The 23,213-nt window shown below is 43.5% G+C and overlaps 1 protein-coding gene across 3 annotated transcripts in view; it reads right to left on the bottom strand.

Moving 5' to 3' along the window:
- Window positions 1-23,213, bottom strand: part of LOC121628836 (phospholipid phosphatase-related protein type 5-like) — a 139,378-nt gene that overhangs the window by 33,806 nt on the left and 82,359 nt on the right. For all 3 annotated transcript variants that reach the window (XM_041968214.1, XM_041968213.1, XM_041968215.1), the window contains 2 exons: window positions 22,041-22,173; window positions 6,368-6,618 (listed from right to left, as the gene is read on the bottom strand). In XM_041968214.1, coding sequence (XP_041824148.1) covers window positions 6,368-6,618; window positions 22,041-22,173 — 384 coding nt within the window. The remainder of the gene's footprint in view (window positions 1-6,367; window positions 6,619-22,040; window positions 22,174-23,213) is intronic.

Genomic DNA, 23,213 nt, shown 5'->3' with positions numbered 1-23,213 from the left:
ATGAGAAATCTTTAAATGAGAGCTGTAATGGAGTGTTGTGATCATGATCTTGGCCATTGATTCTGTTAGTTTTAGTTGTTTCTAGATGTCGCTGTTCCCACATTTTGTGAATTTATTTCTGTTCTACTCTGGTTTGTTTCCTGTTGACGTCTAGGGGACTACGCAACATACGTTGTGACAGAGTGATGTGACCTTGACTCGTCTACCACCAGCACAACGGATAGTGCTTCAGGGTTATCTCCTGTCAGGGTGGTGTTTTAACAACACGACCCAAATCAACACGACTGATGACAAGATGGCGTCTAAAAGATAAAATAAGTTTCAACTGTTTGTGGCCAAACTGTAGACGAGGAAAATGGAAGTATTTGAGAACAAAATGGCCAATTAGGTGTTATTCTGTCGGGAGTGTGATAGCGTGAGCTGGGATTGCTGTGTGTGGTAGCGTGAGCTTTACGGCTACATACTATAATAACATACTTCAAGTGTATTTGGACAAAGTACACTGTTCAAAAAGGAAAATAAAGGGAACACTAAAATAACATTCTAGATCTGAATGAATGAAATATTCTTATTAAACACTTTGTTCTTTACATAGTTGAATATGCCGACAATAAAAAATCACAAAAGTTATCAATGGAAATCAAATTTATTAACCCATGGAGGTCTGGATTAGGATTCACACTCCAAATTAAAGTGGAAAAACACACTACAGCTGATCCAGCTTTGATGTAATGTCCTTAAAACAAGTCAGAATGAGGCTCAGTAGTGTGTGTGGCCTCCACGTGCCTGTAGGACCTCCCTACAACGCCTGGCCATGCTCCTGATGAGGTGGCGGATGGTCTCCTGAGGGATCTCCTCCCAGACCTGGACTAAAGCATCCGCCAACTCCTGGACAGTCTGTGGTCAACGTTGGTGGACGGAGCGAGACATGATGTCCCAGATGTGCTCAGCTGGATTCAGGTCTGGGGAACGGGCAGCCAGTCCATAGCATCAATGCTTCGTCTGGCAGGAACTGCTGACACACTCCGGCCACATGAGGTCTAGCATTAGGAGGAGCCCAGGGCCAACCGCACCAGCATGTGGTCTCACAAGGGGTCTGAGGATCTCATCTCGGTACCTAATGGCAGTCAGGCTACCTCTGGTGAGCACATGGAGGGCTGTGCGGCCCCCCAAAGAAATGCCACCCCCCACCATTACTGACCCACTTCCAAACCGGTCATGCTGGAGGACGTTCAGGCAGCAGAACGTTCTCCACGGCGTCTCCAGACTCTGTCACGTCTGCCACATGTGCTCAGTGTGAACCTGCTTTCATCTGTGAAGAACACAGGGTGCCAGTGGTGAAGTTACCAATCTTGGTGTTTTATCTGGCAAATGCCAAACGTCCTGCACAGTGTTGGGCTGTAAACACAACCCCCACCTGTGGACGTCGGATCCTCATGCCTCCCTCATGGAGTCTGTTTCTGACTGTTTGAGCTACACATGCACATCTGTGGCCTGCTGGAGGTCATGTTGCAGGGCTCTGGCAGTGCTCCTCCTGTTCCTCCTTGTACAAAGGTGGAGGTAGCGTCCTACTGCTGGGTTGTTGCCTCCTACGGCCTCCTCCACATCTCCTGATGTACTGGCCTGTCTCCTGGTAGCTCCTCCATGATCTGGAGACGACGCTGACAGACACAGCAAACCTTCTGGCCACAGCTCGCATTGATGAGCCATCCTGGATGAGCTGCACTACCTGAGCCACTTGTGTGGGTTGTAGACTCCATCTCATGCTACCACTAGAATGAAAGCACCGCCAGCATTCAAAAGTCACCAAAACATCATCCAGAAAGCAGGAACTGAGAAGTGGTCTGTGGTCACCACCTGCAGAACCTCCTTTATTCGGGTGTCTTGCTAATTGCCGATAATTTCCACCTGTTGTTCCATTTACACAACAGCATGTGGAGCTGATTTCAATCAGTGTTGCTTCCTAAGTGGACAGTTTGAATTTACACAAGTGTGACTGACCTGGAGTTACACTGTGTTGTTTAAGTGTTTCCTTTATTTTTTGAGCATTGTATTTAAAATAGTTGAAAACCTGTAAAATTCACTTTTAAGCCTGAAGATGTGCTGGTGTCTTTACATCTTGTCTAGACTCCGAACAATGGGGTTTGTTGTGACATCAGATGTGTGCATGAGATGCAGGATTCTTGGTTAAAGTCACATTTTTGGACATACCATTGTAATTATTTATATGTGTATTTATTTTTAGCACATTTTTACAAACTAAAGTTTAATTTCCGATGGTTTAGTCAGCACTTCACAGTCGGGATGTCAGGATTACAGATTTTATCGGTACTGTAAAAGAAATAATCAAGATTTTATGATTATCACAATTATTATGTGTTAATGAATTTCCCAAAACGATAAACGTGTAAAAATCACATTAACACTCCTTATAGGTCTTTTTAAAGTAGGTCTGTCAAAATAAATGTGTTTTATTAATCAGCATGAGACAACGCTTTCATGTTGATTAATATAGCATAAGATAATACTCATAGTATATAAAAAAAGTACTAATTTAGCATGATCTTGACCAGAGAAGCTTATTTTGGGCATGCAGGTGCTTTTTCACGAGTGAACTGAATCCAGCAGAAACCACTTCATCCTCCTTATTTATGAAGACTCAGACAGTTTCCCAGCCTCACATTTAGAGGATGCTGCAGGATGACCCACCTGATTTGTCACATGACTTTGTTTTCATTATGTCATGACATGATTTTTTAAGGAAGGTGAAGATATTAAGGAATCTTTAAAAGTGCTTAGTCGTGGCTTTAATACTGTGATTAAGGTGATAATCAGTAACCATGACATCCCTACTGCACAGCCATACTGTGCTGCACATGGAGGAACAAAACAGTGGATCAGAATGTAGACTTGTGACCAATGATGTTGCTTTTTCTTACAAATCACTGGTTAAAACAGAAACAACTTAATTTAAACCAGGGGTGCCCAAGTTCGGTCCTTGACATCTACCATCCTGCAACTTTAGCTGCAACCCTTCTCCAACACACTTGAATCAGATGTCATCTGCATGTCCTTCAGCTCTGCAGAGACCTGGTAACGAGCCAGTCACTTGATTCAGGTGTGTTGGAGAAGTGTTGTATGTAAAAGTTGCAAGATGGTAGATCTCGAGGACCGGACTTGGGCACCCCTGCTTTAAACATAACTACCTAGCATGAAATGTAATGATGCATGTTGTGATTTCAAGATACTGGTGAGTAGTACAAGTTTTCATACTTAAATCTGCACGAGAATACTTTAGATCACATGACTCAATCTTGCTCTAGGTTGGTCATAAATGGCATAACCCTATAGTGGAAATATGAGCCAAGACATCTAATTCTGAGTCAGAACATTACTGTGACATTACCATTTGAATGGAGTAATCACAGCCTAATTTCAATAAAACCATGAGTTCAGTGGTTGCAGGACAGCTTTGTTTGGCCCTGGCATTGCTGAAATGACCAAGATAATGAGAGCTTGAAGAGGAGTCATCATCATCTCCTCAGAGCTGCAGGGTTGTGTGTATGTGTGTGTGTGTTGCTGGCTTATACACATACAATGGCTTTTGCTAAATGACCTACATAACTGAAGCAATCTGCTCCCCCCATCGTGCAGGGAGTCACTGATGGTCCAAAGCCAAGCCTCCAGTGCCTTTGGGCAGTTAAGCAGACGCTGGCTCTCTGACACAGAAAATCTAAGGACTCAGACCATCAGCAAGAATCAGAGCCTTTATGCAAATGTTTGATGAGGGTATCACCCCTAAAGTATAAATCCAGTGAGTCATAGAGAGGTTAAGACAAAAATCAAGAGTTTCATCTCTCAATATCTTTAAGGATGACATTACTTTAAAAAAAAAGTTACAAGATAAGTTGAACATTTCCCTTATAAGGGCACCTTACTGGCACAATGATTCAGAGCTGAATTTAGATTTCAGGCTGATTTCATTTCAAACACTGAGAAATACAGCCAGGATCAGATTACCATCTGAAATGGTTGAATGAATAGGAAAATTAAAAGAGTCAATATTTTTTCATTGTATTATATGAATTTAAATTAAAACAACCAAATAAGGAAATGTAAACTCTTTCTTCCAACCAGTCTTTTGGAAATATGAGGTTGAATGCGAGCACAATATTGTATTGATTTGAACTATTTAGCTAAAAGCACTGCTCTGCTCCAGCTGCTGCTTCTTTTTGGTCAGTCAGTACAGAATATCACACAGTTGGATGATCAGACAAGTTGAAAACCAGCCAACAGTTTAGTTAATTACTTTATTTGGAGTAGAATTAACAATGGAAGGAAGAAGTGTTGATTTTTGACTAGTTATGCTTCTGACTTGTCAAACTTCCAACCGATGCCACTGTGCAACAGTTGGGTCCCCGGCTGGGTCTCCTCATGCCACCATCTACATCAGAGCAGAAGGACAAACCACTTCCAAAACAGTGTTTTTACAGTATTCACCAATAAAATGAGTGAGTAAAGTCTACTTAAGCACTTTTCACAGACCTACAGCCACAAACAAAATGGGGAAAATAAATAAGAAAACTAAGTTCCATTATAGCCAATAAAGAAATAAAATAAGACACTGTTAAAAAACAGGTGGTTAACATACAGATCAATTACTGTTTCTACAAGAAAGTTTCAACTGCTTCTCCAAGCGAAATAGGAAGAGTGTGTATGAAACATAACAAGGCAAGAATTGCTTATCAAGCACTGGTGTCCTTCACTTCCCATTTAGTTGCAGTTGTGCAGGTCTAACAGTGTAAGTCCACTACACTCTGAAGACGATATCATACGATGTGATACGATACTAAATGATACAATGCAATACAATGCAATACGGTACAATATGATGCGTTACCATTTAATACAATGCAATAAGATGCAATAAACTGCACGAAACTGTACGAAACACTCCGATAAAATATTAAACGATACAATGCGATACGTTATACAATGATATACAATGCAATACGGTGCAATATTAAGCAACATCATAGAATGCAATACGATAAGATACAATACGATACAATACAAAATTTGAGGAACTCGAGTGCTGTTTCATTAGCTGCCTTGACAACATCAATACACCACATAAAACAATAGCAAACCACTGTGATCTGCACACAACCATTAGCCACACAGCATAAATAAAAAATATATTGCAAAAAACCCATTTGGGGAAAAAAGCTTAGAAGAAGATAAAAAAAAGAGAATTAAATAAGACCACCACAGCTCCAAAAGTGATGTTGCACAACCAATGTGACAATAAAAGGCACTATTAAAATCATTACTTGTCACAAAAAATGCATATATGTATTGTTTATTACTGTGTGATGTCAGATTTATTTTAGTACAAAAGGTATCCACCAGGAGTTAGAAGTATGGAGTGCAGAAACAGAGTTTTTTGAGCAAAGGTTTTACTATAAAGTGATAAAATAGGTTTCAGAAACTGTATGTATAACAATGTACGACAAATATAATACCCATGGCATCAGGGGTAAAGAGCAATCACAAGAGGAGTAACTTACAGCCATACAGAGGACTGCTGAGACCCTGAGTAACTTACAGCCATACAGAGCACTGCTGAGACACTGAGTAACTTACAGCCATACAGAGCGCTGCATAGACACTGAGTAACTTACAGCCAGATAGAGCACTGCTGAGACACTGAGTAACTTACAGCCATACAGAGCACTGCTGAGACACTGAGTAACTTACAGCCATACAGAGCGCTGCATAGACACTGAGTAACTTACAGCCATACAGAGCGCTGCGTAGACACTGAGTAACTTACAGCCATACAGAGCGCTGCATAGACACTGAGTAACTTACAGCCAGATAGAGCGCTGCGTAGACACGAGTAACTTACAGCCATACAGAGCACTGCTGAGACACTGAGTAACTTACAGCCATACAGAGCGCTGCGTAGACACTGAGTAACTCACAGCCAGATAGAGCGCTGCGTAGACACTGAGTAACTTACAGCCATACAGAGCGCTGCATAGACACTGAGTAACTTACAGCCATACAGAGCGCTGCATAGACACTGAGTAACTTACAGCCAGATAGAGCGCTGCGTAGACACTGAGTAACTTACAGCCAGATAAAACATTGCGTAGACACTGAGTAATTTACAGCCAGATAGAGCGCTGAGTAGACACCGAGTAACTTACAGCCAGATAAAACGCTGCGTAGACGCTGAGTAACTTACAGCCAGATAAAACACTGCGTAGACACTGAGTAATTTACAGCCAGATAGAGCGCTGCATAGACACCGAGTAACTTACAGCCAGATAGAGCGCTGCATAGACACTGAGTAACTTACAGCCAGATAGAGGGCTGCGTAGACACTGAGTGCTGCCTCCTTGGAAGGGAAGGTTTTGCGGGCCCGAAGGATGTCATCCTGGTTTCCGGTACAGGCCTCCTGGTGGCTGATGTAGCGTAGGGCCTGTTGGCAGCCCAATGCCGTGTAGTTTGGTTTACACACTGTTAGGAAGTAGGGAGCCAGGTTTCCTGTCACTACCTGCCCTGCATTGACAAAGATGTCAACAGCGAAAAGGCCAAAGGTGTAGACTCCTGTGAAGAAAGAAGCGATTGTTAAGAAAGAGGAAACATGGGAGAAACATATTTAAAGCAATGAGGGTGGCTTTAATTATGTTATGATATAGAGGCTGTAATGAGAAAGCTCTGACTCTGAAGACTTTGGATTATGTCTTACTGAGTAAACTATCCAGTCTTGAATGATTGTAAATGTGACACTCAATCTGTAAGTTAACCAGGTGGTACTGTGGAATCATGTTTCTCTAAACTATACCAGCTTTATGTCAAAGAGACTGAAGGGTTTTAACAGAAATAATTGCCTCCCCACCACGGCCGCTCAATCCTCTGTCACACTGAATTACCAAACAGGTTTTTAGCCACACACACTGAGAGAGGAGTTCCCCAATTTACAATCACACTCAAACTTCCAGGAGGGATTATTTGTTGAGGCAACAATAGCAGCTTTGCCAATCCCTGTCATGTGCTCGTGCTGCTGCAAAACAACTCAACCGAGGCTTTTAAGGCCATTTTGGTGAGAGACCCTCATGAAAACAGGCAGTGAAGCTTCACAGCCATCAGGGCTGTTTCTTCTTCTATTATTGGAGCTCTTGTTTTAATAACTGTCTCGCTCATTGACTGTGGTGGGGCTCTAGATGCTGACAGGTCCATTTCTTAACAAGCATCAAATAGGTTTTGTCAAGCATGGTGTGACTCAGTCACCAAGTGTTCGCCAAGCAGCTCATCTTTCTGACACTGTGCCACTTTTAGACATGAATGTGGGCACTTCATGCTTTACGGATGACTCCAACCCCCTACTCCCATTCATCCTGACTAGCTTTGGGAAAAAAGGCAGAGAGACAACCAAAATTGCTTAGTAGGGCATGAATCTAACTCAGTTGTCTGCTTCCAACTATGAAGGCTGCAGAGCCACAGTGAAGCATGGCTTTGTTCTCAAGTACAGATGCTGATTGAGTGCATAGGATCCTCCTGTCATAGTGTGTTGGTGTATTCATACAATGTTCTTCTTTGATCATGTGCTAGTATTTTCACAATGCAACACGAGACAGTCTCAGAGTTATCACATTTGCCCAGACTTCCTCTCTGCTTCCATACAATTCTTTGGCATACGTGAGGTATAGGTAGATGTTGAACACAGAGTAGAACAGTCTGAAAGTGGGAACTTGTGTTTTATAAAAAAAAAAAAAAAAACTTTTTCTTTTTTTTAGCTGTCAAGAAGGTTGAATTTGTGTATGCAGTGAAGGACATTGGCATTTAATACTTTATGAAAAGTACTAAATTAAAAAGCTTACTGTGACAAATATAAGAAACCAGGACACAAATCACAGATAAAACATTAGAATCAGAGGCAGTACTACACTTTGGGATAATGAGACTAAATACCCAACCATAGCTCCCACCACATTGGGGCAGCTGTAGTGGTCATCCACCAACTGGAATGATGATTGATTGATTCCTGGCTTTTTCAGACCATTTACTAAAGTGTTCTTGGGCAAGACCCCCCATTTCCACTCAGTGTGGACACCTTGGTATAAATGTGTTTAGAAACACTTAAAATGATCATGGAAAGTGGTATTAAAGCATTTTGAGCAGTCACATAAGATAATAAAGAGTTAAACAAACACATACCATTGACCATATTGGGGGAAATGTGAGGTGGTAATGGCATACATGAAGCCTCAGATACTTTATCTTCATTAGTTACACAAGTCATTTGTTCAGACCTGGGGCTTTTAGAAGTTGGTGGGACATGGCTAGCCTCGTTTCCCAGAGCACCATCAGTTTGGCAACTATGATGGTTTTTGAACTCTTGGAAAAGAGGATCATGTCTTGTTGGAGAGAGATCATTGCCAGATCCTATGGGACGACAAGCCTTCTCTTCAGGTCCACACAGTCAGGAGAATATACCTGAGTTTATTACACATATGTATTTATCATGGCTGCCTCACATATGCTGTATTTGTCTGAAGCATAACAGCAGTTAATCACAACTTCTTTTGAGTCAGTGACCCTGTTTCCATTATCCAGGTTCTGACTGTCTGTGCTGCATGCATTGAGATTCACTGTATGTGCACGCTAAGAAGCAGCAATCTTATCGTGTAGCATACGACTGGAAAAAAACTCAGCAAAAAGCCTCTAGCAAGCATGGCCGCCTAAACATCACAAAGCACATTTAAAACTAAAAACACAATTTTTATGGTATGTCTTATTGTTGCTGTTTTGTGGTTAAAACTTATATTTTAGGTGAAAAAAAGTCTTCTCTAAAGTTTTCATTAAGTCTTCTCCTTTGACTGGAAATGGCTCAAGAAAGTCCCCCTCCCCACCCTTTCAGGCTGAGCCCGACCGAGCCCCATAGACAAAGGTCCGGCCACCAAGCGCTCGCCTCCGTGTCCCACCTCCAGGCCTGGCTCCAGAGGGGTCCCCAGTGATCCACATCCGGGCAAGGGAAACCTGGGTCCATGGTTTGTCGTCATCATAGGGCTGTTTTAAGCCGAAAAGATTTTCGTTTCTACTTCTGCAAAACACTACCTTTGGGTCCTCTTCCTTATGGTGTTCCATATTCTTATTCTTAGAAAACATCCTGAGTCTTACTCTGACTTCCATATTAACAGATTAGACTGTACGCATGCAGGCTGCTGAGCTTCTCGCTCCCTTTTAGATGAGGATCACAAAGTTGTAAATGATCAATTCTTCAGTCTTCACTTTTCAAAAAACACTCGTGACTTACATAAAGCTGAGTATTTATGGCAATTATCAAAAACAAAAGATGGTGAAGGGGGTTGGACATAAACTACAAGGTCAGCAGCTCTGTACTGCGCATGCCATGCAGCTCTGCGTGAAACTGGCCTTACATGGAAGGGTTCAGTGAGGGATGAGCTGACAGACCAAACTACAAATGAAAAGATTCAGTTTATTTTAAGGATTGTTGGGCATTAATGACCTTTATATGGAAGTAGCTCAGCAGAAAATAGCTCACAGAGACAGAGAGGAGGATGAATGTGTGTTTCAACCTGGTCCAGCTACAACACCGTTTTACTGCATTAGTTTAAGTATTGCTGTGTGAACAGTCATTTCTCTCTTTGTAGTTATAGCATCATGGTGATATAAACACTGTACTTTATTAATCCCGTTACGGAAATTTTCCATCAGATTAAAATAATCTGAACACAATAAATAAACACAAAGAACATACATAATAGAAAATAAACTACATATATATAAATAAAATAGCTGTACACACAGACTATTTAGAACCATGATGGTGGATTGGTGGGTGTGTTCGGGTGAAAGCAGAGATAATGATCAGCTCTCACACATGGAGGAGTTATTGATCGGGGTTATTGTGAAAGGAAGGAAGGATTCCTGAACCTCATCATGAAATGGAGCTGCAGCGTCTGGTAGAGAAAGAGCTTCGCTGGCCTCCAGGTTACCGTGTAGAGCAGAGGTCCCCAACCCTGGTCCTCAAGGCCCACTATCCTGGAGGTCTTAGATGTCTCCCTGCTGCAACATGCTATGCAGTGTGGATGTGATCGTATTGTACAGTTGTAAGTATTGCCCCAAACATCTGCAGTGATGTAAACATTGTAGAATCAGTGAACAACAGAGAATGGGAAGGGGTCTGTGGACCAGAGTGTGGAGGGGGTCTGTGGTCCAGAATGTGGAGTGGTCTGTGGACCAGAATGTGGAGGGGTCTTTGGTCCAGTGTGTGGAGGGGTCTTTGGTCCAGTGTGTGAAGGGGTCTATGGACCGGAATGTGGAAGGGTCTGTGGTCCAGAATGTGGAGGGGTCTGTGGTCCAGAATGTGGAAGGGTCTGTGGTCCAGAATGTGGAGGGGTCTTTGGTCCAGAGTGTGGAGGGGTCTGTGGACCAGAATGTGGAGGGGTCTTTGGTCCAGAATGTGGAGGGGTCTTTGGTCCAGAGTGTGGAGGGGTCTGTGGTCCAGAATGTGGAGGGGTCTGTGGTCCAGAATGTGGAGCGGTCTGTGGTCCAGAATGTGGAAAGGTCTTTGGTCCAGAATGTGGAGGGGTCTGTGGTCCAGAATGTGGAGGGGTCTTTGGTCCAGAGTGTGGAGGGGTCTGTGGTCCAGAATGTGGAGGGGTCTGTGGTCCAGAATGTGGAAGGGGCTGTGGACCAGAGTGTGGAGGGGTCTGTGGTCCAGAATGTGGAGCGGTCTGTGGTCCAGAATGTGGAAAGGTCTTTGGTCCAGAATGTGGAGGGGTCTGTGGTCCAGAATGTGGAAGGGTCTGTGGTTCAGAATGTGGAGAGGTCTTTGGTCCAGAATGTGGAAGGGTCTGTGGTCCAGAATGTGGAGGGGTCTGTGGTCCAGAATGTGGAAGGGTCTTTGGTCCAGAATGTGGAGGGGTCTGTGGTCCAGAATGTGGAGGGGTCTGTGGACCAGAATGTGGAGGGGTCTTTGGTCCAGAATGTGGAGGGGTCTTTGGTCCAGAATGTGGAAGGGTCTTTGGTCCAGAATGTGGAGGGGTCTGTGGTCCAGAATGTGGAAGGGTCTTTGGTCCAGAATGTGGAGGGGTCTGTGGTCCAGAATGTGGAGGGGTCTTTGGTCCAGAAATGCTCCTGTTTGCTTTGTACATGATTGATATGAGACCCCCAGTTTATTTTATCATCGATTACCTTTCAATGTCTGCCCCGCCTACATGTATCTGTACTTGTGTTTTCTTACTGCCGAAAAACATGAATTTGGTTTTACTTAAATTTAATGATCGTTTGTTTCTGTCAAACCACATTTTTAGTTTGATCATGTCAGCCGTAATCCTCTCCAGCAGTTCCTGTAAATCCCCCTCAGGGTAAAAAATACTAGTGTCATCTGGGAATAATACTGATTTAAAAATGTTTGGAACTTTACACGTCATTTATATAAAGGATAAACAGTTCTGGACCTAGATAAAGTCAGGACTACGTGTAAAATGTAAAACATCTGGAAGATAGAGAGAATCATAAGAGAGAAAACAACTATTGTACACAGCTATGTCCAGACAGCTTTGTCTTTATTGTAAGAGACTGTGTCTTGTCAATTAGATGACCTGTATAACTAAAGTTTAAATAAATAAGTTAATAATAATAATAATAATAATAATAATAATAATAATAATAATAATAATAATAATAATAATAATAATAATAATGTTGGGTTATGCTCCAGCTTCCCCGTGACCCATAATAAACAAAGCAGTACATATAATGAATAATAATAATAATAATAATAATAATAATGATCTAAAGGACTGAAGAATGTAGTTAAGCTTCTTTGACATTAATTACACAAAATATGGAACACAAACAAATTTACTTCATTTAAGTAAGAAAAAAAAAAACATTTAAAACTTTTTTATCTTTTAAACAAACAAGGTTGGAAAATATTTTAGCCGGTAAGGAAAATAAAAATAATTCTGGATGAATCAAACAGAGAGCAGAGCTGATCTTCCGGAGATCCAGAGCTAACTGACAGGGTAACAGATCATGAAATGTTCATTCTGGGAGGAGGAGAAAAGAAGACGAGTTTCCATAACGAACACCTTGTTCAGACATAAGAGTGTCCACATGTGCACTTGGCACCAGGACAGTGTAGTCGTATCGTCAGACTTAAGGCCGCATGTCTTGGACACTTGGGTGAAGAGAGGGGCGGAGCTGTCAACTGATCATCTGGTGGTGAGTTGGCTCAGATGGGGGGAGGATGCCGGTCAGGACTGGCTGACCCAAGCGTGTTGTGAGGGTCTGCTGGGAACGCCTGTCAGAAATAGAAACTCCCATCTCCGGCAGAGCTTCAACCATGTCCTGGGTGAGGCAGGGGGCATTGAGTCCGAGTGGGCTGTGTTCCATGCTGCTATTGTTGAGGCAGCCAGCTGCAGCTGTGGCCGTAAGGCATCCAGAGGCAGCTGATGGGTATCAGCAGGCTAAACGGAACGCAGCTTCGGAGGTTGCTAAGGCAAAAACTCAGGAATGGGAGGAGTTTAGAGAGGCTATAGAGAATGACTTCCGGATGGCTTAGAGAAGGTTCTGGTACATCACCCAGGGGCTCAGGAGGGGAAAGCAGTGCTCCATCAACACTGTGTACAGTGGGGATGGGGGTTGCTGACACTCTCTTCAGGGTCTTGGAGGGGGCATGGGAGTTCACTCAACCAGTCTACATGTGCTTTGTGGACTTGGAGAAGGCGTACAACCGTGTCCCCCAGAGACTCCTCTGGGGGGTACTCCGAGAGTATGGAGTGCCGGACCCGCTTGTACGAGCTGTCCGGTCTCTGTACGACCTGTGTCAGAGCTTGGTCCGCATTACTGTCACAGATTCTGTTCATAACTTTTATGGACAGAATTTCTAGGCGCAGCCGAGGTGTTGAGGGGATCCGGTTCGGTGGCCTCAGGATTGGGTCTCTGTTCTTTGCAGATGATGTTGTTCTGTTAGCTTCATTGGGCTGTGATCTTCAGCTCTCACTGGAGTAATTCGCAGCCGAGTGTGAAGCGGATGGGATGAGAATTAACACCTCCAAATCCGAGACCATGGTCCTCAGCCGGAAAAAGGATGGAGTGCCTTCTCCGTGTTGGCAATGAGGTCCTGACCCAAGTGGAGGAGTTCAAGTATCTCGGGGTCTTGTTCACGAGTGAGGGAAGGATGGAGCGGGAGATCAACAGGCAGATCGGTGCGGACTCTGCATCGGTCTGTCGTGGTGAAGAAGGAGCTGAGCCTAAAGGCAAAGCTCTCGATTTACCGGTCGATCTACGTTCCTACCCTCACCTATGGTCACAAGCTGTGGGTAATGACCGAAAGAACCAGATCGCGAATACAAGCGACCGAAATGAGTTTTCTCCGCAGGGTGGTCGGGCTCTCCCTTAGAGATAGGGTGAGAAGCTCGGTGATCCGGGAGGGTCTCAGAGTAGAGTCGCTGCTCCTCCACATCGAGAGGAGCCAGATGAGGTGGCTCGGGCATCTGGTCAGGATGCCTCCTGGACGCTTCCCTGGTGAGGTGTTCCGGGCACGTCCAACCGGAAAGAGGCCCCGGGAAAGACCCAGGACACTCTGGATGGACCACACATCTTGGCTGGCCTGGGAACGCCTCGGGATCCCCCTGGATGAGCTGTTGACTGTGGCTGGGGAGAGGGAAGTCTGGGTTTTCCTGCTTAGACAGCTGCCCCCGCGACCCGACTCCGGATAAGCAGCAGATAATGGATGGATTGATTGATGCTTATTAAAGCAAAGTTAAAAGGCTCTCTGATGAAGGCAGCGGTAACAATAACCACAGTAAGAAGGTACTAACTTCTCCACTCCAACTAAGTTCAAGAGCGCTAAGCCAGAAAACAGCAGCAACAGAATCTGTAATATGTTCATCTGACCAACCAAAGTTCCTCTGAAACTTATCATCAGTGGTCGGAGGAAACAAAGCAGGACATTGATGTCAGGGACGTTTCTAACAGGAATTCAGTGAAGGAAGCAGCACATGGGTGATGAGATCATAGCTTGATCAACCAGTAATGAGGTCTGGGTTAACTGGAGGTGATAGAGGAAGGTAACCGAGGACAGCGTTACAGAAGTCACGGTGAGAACAGACAGAAGCTGCAGGAGCTTTTAGTTGGAAAAAACAAGACTGAACTCCATGTTTGACCTGAGCATCAGAAGGTTAGAATCAAAAATTCCTCCTAAATTTCAGCCTTTTGGGTAATTTTGCTATAAAGATTGAAGACTAGAAGGAATAGAAGTAACTAAATTTGGGAAGCAAACAGAAGGATTTCTGATTTTTTTTGTCACTGAATTTAAAGAAATTTTAGTCCATCCAGGATCAAATGTCAGATAAAACAAGCTGTGAGACTCACAAACTGAGTCTTTCACATAATGTCATAGAGCAGGATGTGCATGAACCTCCAACAGTGCAACATGCAAAGCTTTAACATACATGAAGGTAAGAACACAGCCTAAGCTGAGTGCGTGTGAACACCACAACCTGTGGCTGTTCTAAATTTAATCTTTTCCAAACAGCACAGTCCTGTGAGTCATTATGCAAAGCTACGCCAGGCATGAATGAAAATGGAAGGCTGTGGAGCCGCGAGATGGCTGGGCTCACACGAAGCAGACGGAAACACTGGCAACAGGCATGTGCACACATGTGCACACTGATGTGCATGAATAAGCGCTCTCAGGCGCACGTGCAGAAATACAAACGCATAGTGCAAGCATGCACGTAAAATGAGTCACGTGTGAATGCTGGCACAGCAATGGCAGCAAAGAGAGGCCAGAACAGAGGAAAGTGATGCAGCTGAATGCGTATAAAAGCTCTAAGACAGGAAACGTCCTCAGTAAAACACTTGCAGCTTCACTACGATGCCAGTGCTGTTACATTTTATACTACTACAAAACATGTGCTTAAAAACAGCACACTCACCTAAGGCATACGAGCAAGGGAATGTTGTGTCCTGTAGTTATGGAAGCATCAACCAGGTACTTTTTTATCTTAAAGGTCCCATATTATACACTTTATTCCCAATCTGAGACCATTCATTAATATCTAAATGAAATATTTCCGCCATGGTATGGACAAATCGACCCTCAGTTTGAGTGCAGCGGCTTCTCTTCACCTCCCTCTTTTTAGCAGCTTCAGAAATGTGCCGTTTATGGTGGGCGGAACCCTGGTGGAGCAGCTCAGCTGTTGGCTCCGCCCATCGCATCGCCCGTCATGAGGTGATTGACAGGTTAATATATTTTCAAGCTATCAGACTAATAAGGCCGAAACGATAAAATAACTGCCAGCTCTTACCTCTCCAGCTGTGTCACGGACAGTTGGTATTGAACCTGGCTTCAGCTTCAAACGGTTGGCGAAGCCTGCTTTCCATGCCCCCATGTTGTGGAAACAGTCCTCTTTGAAATGCTGGCCACAGACATGCAAAACCTTTGGAAGTTTTCCGGGTACATTTCCTCCAAAAATAAAATTAATCCACTCAGTCCTCGTGGGTTCAGTGGATGGAAGTAAAAAAAACGTTTTCGTGTTCATTTATGCAGCCACAAACAGAACAGTGCTTCTGTCGCTTAGCCATGTCCGCTAACGAGGGTTGCCGAAGAGGGAAAAACACTGGGCGCTAGGTGATTTTTAGAGGGCGGGCTTTGAGAGCTGGTTGACGGGGCCATCGCTCTGTGGGGAGTGGTTATTGTCCCTTATGACGTCATAACGTACACGCTTTCAAACAAGCTCATTTCAGCGCTTACTTCCCTAGAGGTGGAGCAGGGGGGAGAGAGAGCGCCTGAAAGAGTTTCACACTTACGGGTCTCCTACACATGCGGGGGGACCAGTATGACTGTTCCAAAACCATTAAAAAGTGAATTTTGCATAATATGGGACCTTTAAGTCCTAAAAAATATGCTAAAAATGCTAACAGCTAGCTGAGACTGTGAGCTTACTGTCTGTCCCTGGTGTGTCCTTCATGGAAATATCAAGGGACTTAAAGAGCGAGCAGGAATTGTGCAGCAGTGTGAGCAACACACAAGGGAAGATGCCACCATCTTCATCACGAGGTGTTGGGCTGTCCACGCGGTGTATGATGCAGGATGAACTGATCAACTACATCAGCGTCACATGACCTTAACACATGACCTGTATCCTAACCAGCCCTCATTAACAGGGTTGCTGCCAAAAAACATTCTACTACCACTGTCTGCAGCTGATCCAATCAGAAACATCTCATAGAGACAATATTTAGTATTTCAATATTTAAATCCATATTTTAGTGGTTCTTTGGCTAAATCCTCTGTTAGGAACCTTGGCATTACTATTTTACTTTGGATGCATATGTCAAGTCTCAGGTTCGATCCTGCTTTTATCGTGTGGGAAATCTTGCCAAGCTGAGCTCCACAGTTTCACATCTTGAACTGGAAATCATTATTCAGGCTTTTGTTTCACCTGTCTGACCACAACCTCCTAGCACAGCTACAGGTTTTTCTAAATGCTGCTTCCGGACAGGCTTCATCACCATTCCCCCGGCAGGTCCTGGGGAACCAGGGCCTGCTGATGGAGCCCCATGAAAAGCTGAAAACTGAAGGAGACAGCTTTCTGTTCAGTGGCCCCCTGGAACTCTTCCTGGTGGACTCTGGTCACTTTTAAAAGCAAGTTAAAACCATATCTTTTTAAATGAGATTTTTATTTATTACTTTTTTTTTTATAAAATACTTGGTGATTTTATATCTTGAAAGGTGCTGCATAAATAAAGTTTTACTTACTCAATCTGAGCAGACAAGTAACATTTTCTGTCTTATTGTACACAGGACAACCACACAGCCGTCTCTGATCATCATCATCGTCCTTTCTTTTTCTTTTCATTTGCACAAAAAACATTAATCTCCTGAGAAACGATGAACTGCAGGCACCAGATTTAGCCAGTCTGCAGCCTCAAGGCAGATAAACAAATAAACACTGTTAAATTACAACAGTGTAAATGCCATTAAACCTTCCACTACACTAAGTAGCTGCATTGTCTGTTGTCCTGTTAGCTCACCATGATCGGAACTACAAGGTTCATACATCTATGGATCCAGACCGAGTCTACAGCATGTCCCATGAGGACCGACACGGAAGCATCATGTCAGCGTGAGATGAGCAGCTATGTCCTGTTCAACATCCAGCTGTTCATGTTCCATCTGTTTCAGTCCGACGTGTCTGCTAAACACTGCCATAACGACGGTGTCTGCAGCCCTACATGCAAAACTTTAAAAAGTCTGGTGTGTTGGTTTGCTCTTCTTCTTTTTAAGTGGCGAACAGGGTTCAGAGTTGAGTCTCTGTAAAGTAGCACGACTGAGACTGAGAGAAAAGTCACTGGTTTTGGGAAAATGGTTTCCACAAATGCTTGTCACCTTCACCAGTTCATGGAGTGTGTACAACAGGCCTGAACCACATGGAAAAATTTAAATTTCTTAAGAAATATTGTGATTTAATCTTTTAAATTCCAGCTTCTGCTCAGTGTTCATGTAGGATCTACGTCTAACATGAGATGAGAAGTAAATACGCTCTGCTCTATGAACGGCTTCACTTAGCAGCTGCAAGATGCAACCTGCAGCCGAACATTCAAGTTTCCTCTAGAACCTTGTAGCAAAAACTAAACAGTCTGAAGGCACTGAGTTGGTTTCCACCACAGCTCTTCATTCCTCTCTACATGATCTCTGGATCACACATCCAGGTGATCCCACTCCAACCATGTAGGAGCACATTCTGCCTCCAGCAGACGATGTTACCCTATCAGAGCAGCAACCAGCAGCTCCTCCTCTTCCTCTCCCCTCTGTGACCATCCAGGTCCATGCGGATCATCATCACCTGACGTACCGGAAGCTCCTAACAAGAGTCAGCAGCAGAATCAGCTGTTTTTAGAGCAGATCTGGACATTTTTTATGGAAACAACCCACATACTCACCTCTGCTGCTCATCCAACACATACGTTTTCCTCCCACGTGCGGCTCCATTTAAAAGGGAAATAAACAGACTTTAAATCTGTATCCGATTTATTATGCCACACAAACCTGCACCAGCCTCAGGCCAGAATAAAACACCAGACGGAGGAAGACTCTTAGAAGACCTCCCTGACACATTTACTTTTTGTTCTATTGTAGCGCCAGTGCTCAGTCACACCATAGCAGTGATGAAGTCTTCTGTTCTGCTCCTTATATTTATTCCCAACAAACATGTTTAATATCCTAAAATAGCTTTTTTATTTCTATAATCACCGAAGCAATCTATCCCATGTGTGGTCCACCTGGAGCTGTCCCTCCCCCCCATTGTGAGTTGTACATGGATAGTTTCAGGTCAAACTGAAGCTCAATGAAATGAAACTAAAAAGACGGGTGAAGCTTTAGTCTTCTAACGGATGGTTTGCAGCGACTACAGATGTTCTGGTGCAGCAGTTGTCCTGCTCTCTCTAGCCACATCGTCACACCTGCTTTCATTTTTATCTAGTTACCCATTTTTCTAAGGGCTGAATGACTGATATGAAAACTTTCCAGTTGTAGTTATTTGACATGTCATCGTTTTCCTCCAACAACATGTCTTGGTGATTGGTATGTTCCAAATTAATTAATACTAGTCAAGAAATTCACCCTACCACCTCCTCCTCCTCCTCACAGCAGCTATAACAGCCACATCAAGTGCAAAATGAGTTTAAAATAGTTTCTTTCGGCAGTAAATAATGGCACAATTTGCATGAAGCATGATTCATTTAAATTCATTCCTCCCCACATTTTTCACTGTCAAAAGGAGACATGAATATGCATGAAGCTGCTATAATAACACTGTCCACGCATCTTTAGCCTCAACTTTTTACTGCTTTTCACTGCTTTTGCTCTTTAGCCAGTTCTGCTATGTAATTAGTCCAGATAGCCATTTTACAGCAGCTGAGCACTGCTTGGCTTCGGTTTTCCCTGTGAGAGCCGTAAAGAAACAAACAACAGGTTTCCAGTAAGCTGCACTAACCCCACGGCCTCGTTTCATCTTTCCTCTGCTGCACAAGCAAAGCTGCAGCTCCACTTTCTGCTTTGCCAGCAGACACAGTTAAAAGTTTGCTTTGTAACTTCCACCCTCTGATCCTCACACGCCATCGCTCCACATACAACTCAAGTCTGTGGCTCAAAAGCTCATTTGGAGGCAGGCAAGTAGCAATCAGACCCCCCAGGGAAGCTAGCCGGTGTAGGGAGAGTCTGACAGATTCATTTAGATGTAGCCAAAGCAATCTATCCCATGTGTGGTCCACTTAGAAATCCCCCCCCCCCCCCAGTTCCACTTCATATGCTGCTGAGTCAGCTAAAGGTAGCATCAACAGCCACAGTAAATCAGACAGACGGCATCTAATGAGATTTCCAAATTTGACTATTTAATACTTCTGAATGACGTCTGTTAATACTTGCAGAGACACGGCGATAGCTCACATGTTGGTCTGGAGATGTTTAAAGAGCCCTTTTCTGCACCCTTTCCTCCCATTAAAAAGAAAACATATTTCAGCAGTAAAACACCAGCAGCCTCATCCAGCAGGTGTTCAACCTCATTTTCAGCCTCTGATTTACAGCCTTTCTGCTTCAGATTAATTTCACCACAACCAAACTAAAGTGACCAAGAGACTCAACCAGACGAGACGTATGTCCATCATCAAACACCTGGAGCTACTCGCTGTGTCTTTGATCCAATCAAACATCTAATCAGGATAAAAATGGTCATGAACGCTTCAATCTGAATGAATTTTCCTTTTCATGATCGGGTCAACAGGAACACATTCCTGCACTCCTTCTGAGGGGAGTTGGTGGCAGGATGAGTTTCAGGAAAGACCTGAAACATGGCGGATACAACGTTTATGTTGGAGCCTCAGAGAGTTCAAGATTATTGATTATTGGATGGTAGAAAGGCTCAAAGTGAATCAATAAATAAATGCTCTCCATTGTCTTTGTCCAAATTAGACCACGCCGTCACAAGCTTTAAGATCCTAATAAATCTGTCCATCATGTAAACACACAACCGATCGATCGCTTTCTTCAGCGTCCATGTCGACACGGTTTACATGTCAGCTGGACTCTCCAGTCTGATTGATTTCAGTTGGACAGATTAAACATTTGTCCAGTGGCCGGGATTAGATGCAAACCCAGCCTTAGCTTCAAGGCTAAAGTCGTGTCTATGGACAGAAGCAGAAACGTGTGGAGGCATTCATTATGATAGATTTATAAAACCATGGTTATTGATCACATTAACTTCTACTTCTGGGTTTGAAACAAAGTTCTGAAAATCTCCCAAGAGACTTTGTGAAGGAAGACAGACTTCCTGCCCATCCAGGGAACTTAATGCTCCAAGATTTAAAACAAACCACGTTTTTTGTTTGTATTTAGCCAGGAAAAGCCTCAGAGAAGTAAGAGCTCTTCTACCAGGGAGTTCTGCTTAACAAGACAGCATAAATATTTTCCCAACATGGTCCAGCAGCACACACACACATGGCACTGCGCTGCGATGAGAGATAGAATCAGTCCTGATCGGCCTGATTGATCCAGGAGAGAATTCTGTAAAATGTTAGAAAAGCAGATTCTTTAGTTTTCTTTTGGATTTGGTTGTGTTTGCTTCACTCTGAGCTGCCGTTGTTTCCCGCCGGTTCCTCTGGTGTTAAAGGTCTGAGTGTTCATTAGAGCTTTGAACGAGAATGGAAAAAAACTCCTTAAAGACATCAAGTTCCGGCTTAGCTCATTCTTCTGCTACGGTACTAAAACTAACGAGCACATTACGTTAAGCTTCCTTAAGTTGCTGCAGCATTTTATCATAATTAAAGGGATGAAATACGACTAATGTGGTTTTCAAATCAGTTTTGAAATAAAATAACTTGAGACTGCAGTGCGTTCATGCAGCCTTTCCATCGGGACGTGGCTGGCACTCTATCACTGTTTAAGGAAAGTATAAAAGGAGGCGGTGCAGCTGAAGACATTCGTCCTGCTCTGCAGAGAAAAGGTGTCACCTTGCAGCGCTCTAAAGCTAACATCAATTAACACTCATGAGACATAAGCCCTGCGCTGGTACAACACTGTACCGGTCTATAACACATGAGAACCAGGTCTACTGAGTCCTTGAGGGATAAAAGCAGATTTATCCTTAAATGAAAGACCTGTTAGCATTAACCAGCAGCGTAAATAGTAGGTTGTCTGTATATATGTGAGGGCAAAGCCGGGTCACCAAGAGGATTCCCCTCAGGGATCTAGGTAATAATCTTCTTCTGCAGCTTTATCTCCTGATCTCACTTAAGCATGAGAGGACGAGTCCAGCGCGGTGCTGGAAGGCTTCTGCTCGGCAGAAGGAGACTATAAATGTGCCTCAGCAGGGAGCAGCTTCATGGATTCTTCTGCTCTGTGAGCCGTAAACGTACCACAGCAGACTTCCTGGAGAACATCTGAATAATGCTTGACTGGTAAAGACTTCTTTACACAGTTGAGCTGCAACATAGATAATGATGACCTGATAAAGAAGCATGAAATGTAGGTTCCTCTACTTCTTATACACAAGTAACGTCATAAGAAACAGGATTAGAAGCCAGTTCTGAGTATTCCCTGAGGATGATGATCAGATGCAGCTGAAAGCTCCAAAGACAGGTTAGTCTTTGCAGCATCAAGAATAAACTTCTCCAAAAATGCTCAACAAGCAGCATGCTAGCAGGGGGTAACAAACAATGCTAAAGATGAAGGAATTCGTCTCCTTTCTGACAACATTTAAAGAATCCTCTGGGACCCGGAGGAGGATGTGGATAAAGACCAGCTCCAGGTTCAAGACATCGTGTAGCATCAGTTCTGGTTACAGCACCAGGTTTAACCGGGAAATGTTCCCAGTCTGTTCGACTAGAGCAAAGAACCCCTCAAGCCTCCAGCCTTTAATTTAATTCAACTTTGCAACTAAAGATAAATAAATCTGCAGTTTTTACTGAGGAGACATGAAGCTGAGACGTACCGAGGAAGCGGAAGGTCCTGCGCACCAGTGGGTTGAGGTAACAGCAGTCCCCCGTGGCCACCGTCTTCTCCGATCGGTCAAACTCTTTGGACGTGTATTGGACCAGGAACAGCACAGTCTCTGTTACTGTGATCTAGTGAAAGTAAAAAAGAAACAGAATATCAGATGAGTGACAGTCTTTTCAGTCCACAGAGAGCTCATGTGACTCCACGGGCTCCATCTGTGGTATAGACAACATATGAATGAGAGGAATTCATCTAAGAACACTTGCAGAGATGAGAATGTTTGCATGTACGAGTGTATTCTGGGGTGCTTTTAATGAAAAGTGGGATCTGAGCCTACAAATCCATCCATTTTGGAAAAACATAAATACACAGTAAGACGGCTTCTCTGTGGATGTCAGCATGCATATTGTGCATATTAAAGTCTGCACTGCAGGAAACAAAGCCAGGGAAACAAAAACAGAACATAATGCCAGGAGAAGCACAAACATCATTATTTTTTCAGTGAGGTTCTCAGATTATTTAACCATAAACGACAACCTCAAGAGGCCAAAGGAACCCAGATCCCTGAATACCAAAAGCTACTGGAGTTCAAAGTAGAAGAAGAAAGAAGGAAAACAAAGAGAAAAAAGAAAAGAACACATGAACTGCCATGAAGTAAAAAGAGAGCTCAATCACGTCATGAAAGAGGCAACCATACGAAGGATTCTGCTGAATTAACCATGAAAACTGGGAGAATAAAGTTCAGGTGATGCTGCTGTTGCAACCCCAACTCCAAAACAGTCAGTACACTGTGTAAAAAGTAAATAAAAACAGAATTCTGTGATTTCCAGAATATTCTACTCCGAGTAAAAGATTTATAAAAATTTAAATATAAATATAAAAGATAAATATCAGATAAATGCTGCTATCTCAGCTGATGAAACTGAGACGTTTCACCGTGTGATGGGAAATATGAGCTGATAGTGACTCTGATGCAGCAACACGTCTGGAAAAAGTAGTTCCAGGGTGATGTTCAGCTTGGTGTAAAAAGTAGTTCCAGGGTGGTGTTCAGCTTGGTGTAAAAAGTAGTTCCAGGGTGATGTTCAGCATGGTGTAAAAAGTAGTTTCAGGGTGACGTTCAGCACGGTGTAAAAAGTAGTTCCAGGGTGATGTTCAGCTTGGTGTAAAA

This window comes from Melanotaenia boesemani, chromosome 18, assembly GCF_017639745.1.
Source record: "Melanotaenia boesemani isolate fMelBoe1 chromosome 18, fMelBoe1.pri, whole genome shotgun sequence".
Lineage (NCBI taxonomy): Eukaryota > Metazoa > Chordata > Actinopteri > Atheriniformes > Melanotaeniidae > Melanotaenia > Melanotaenia boesemani.
Note: the sequence above shows the minus strand (reverse complement) of the source record. Positions and strands in the feature narration are given on the sequence as shown.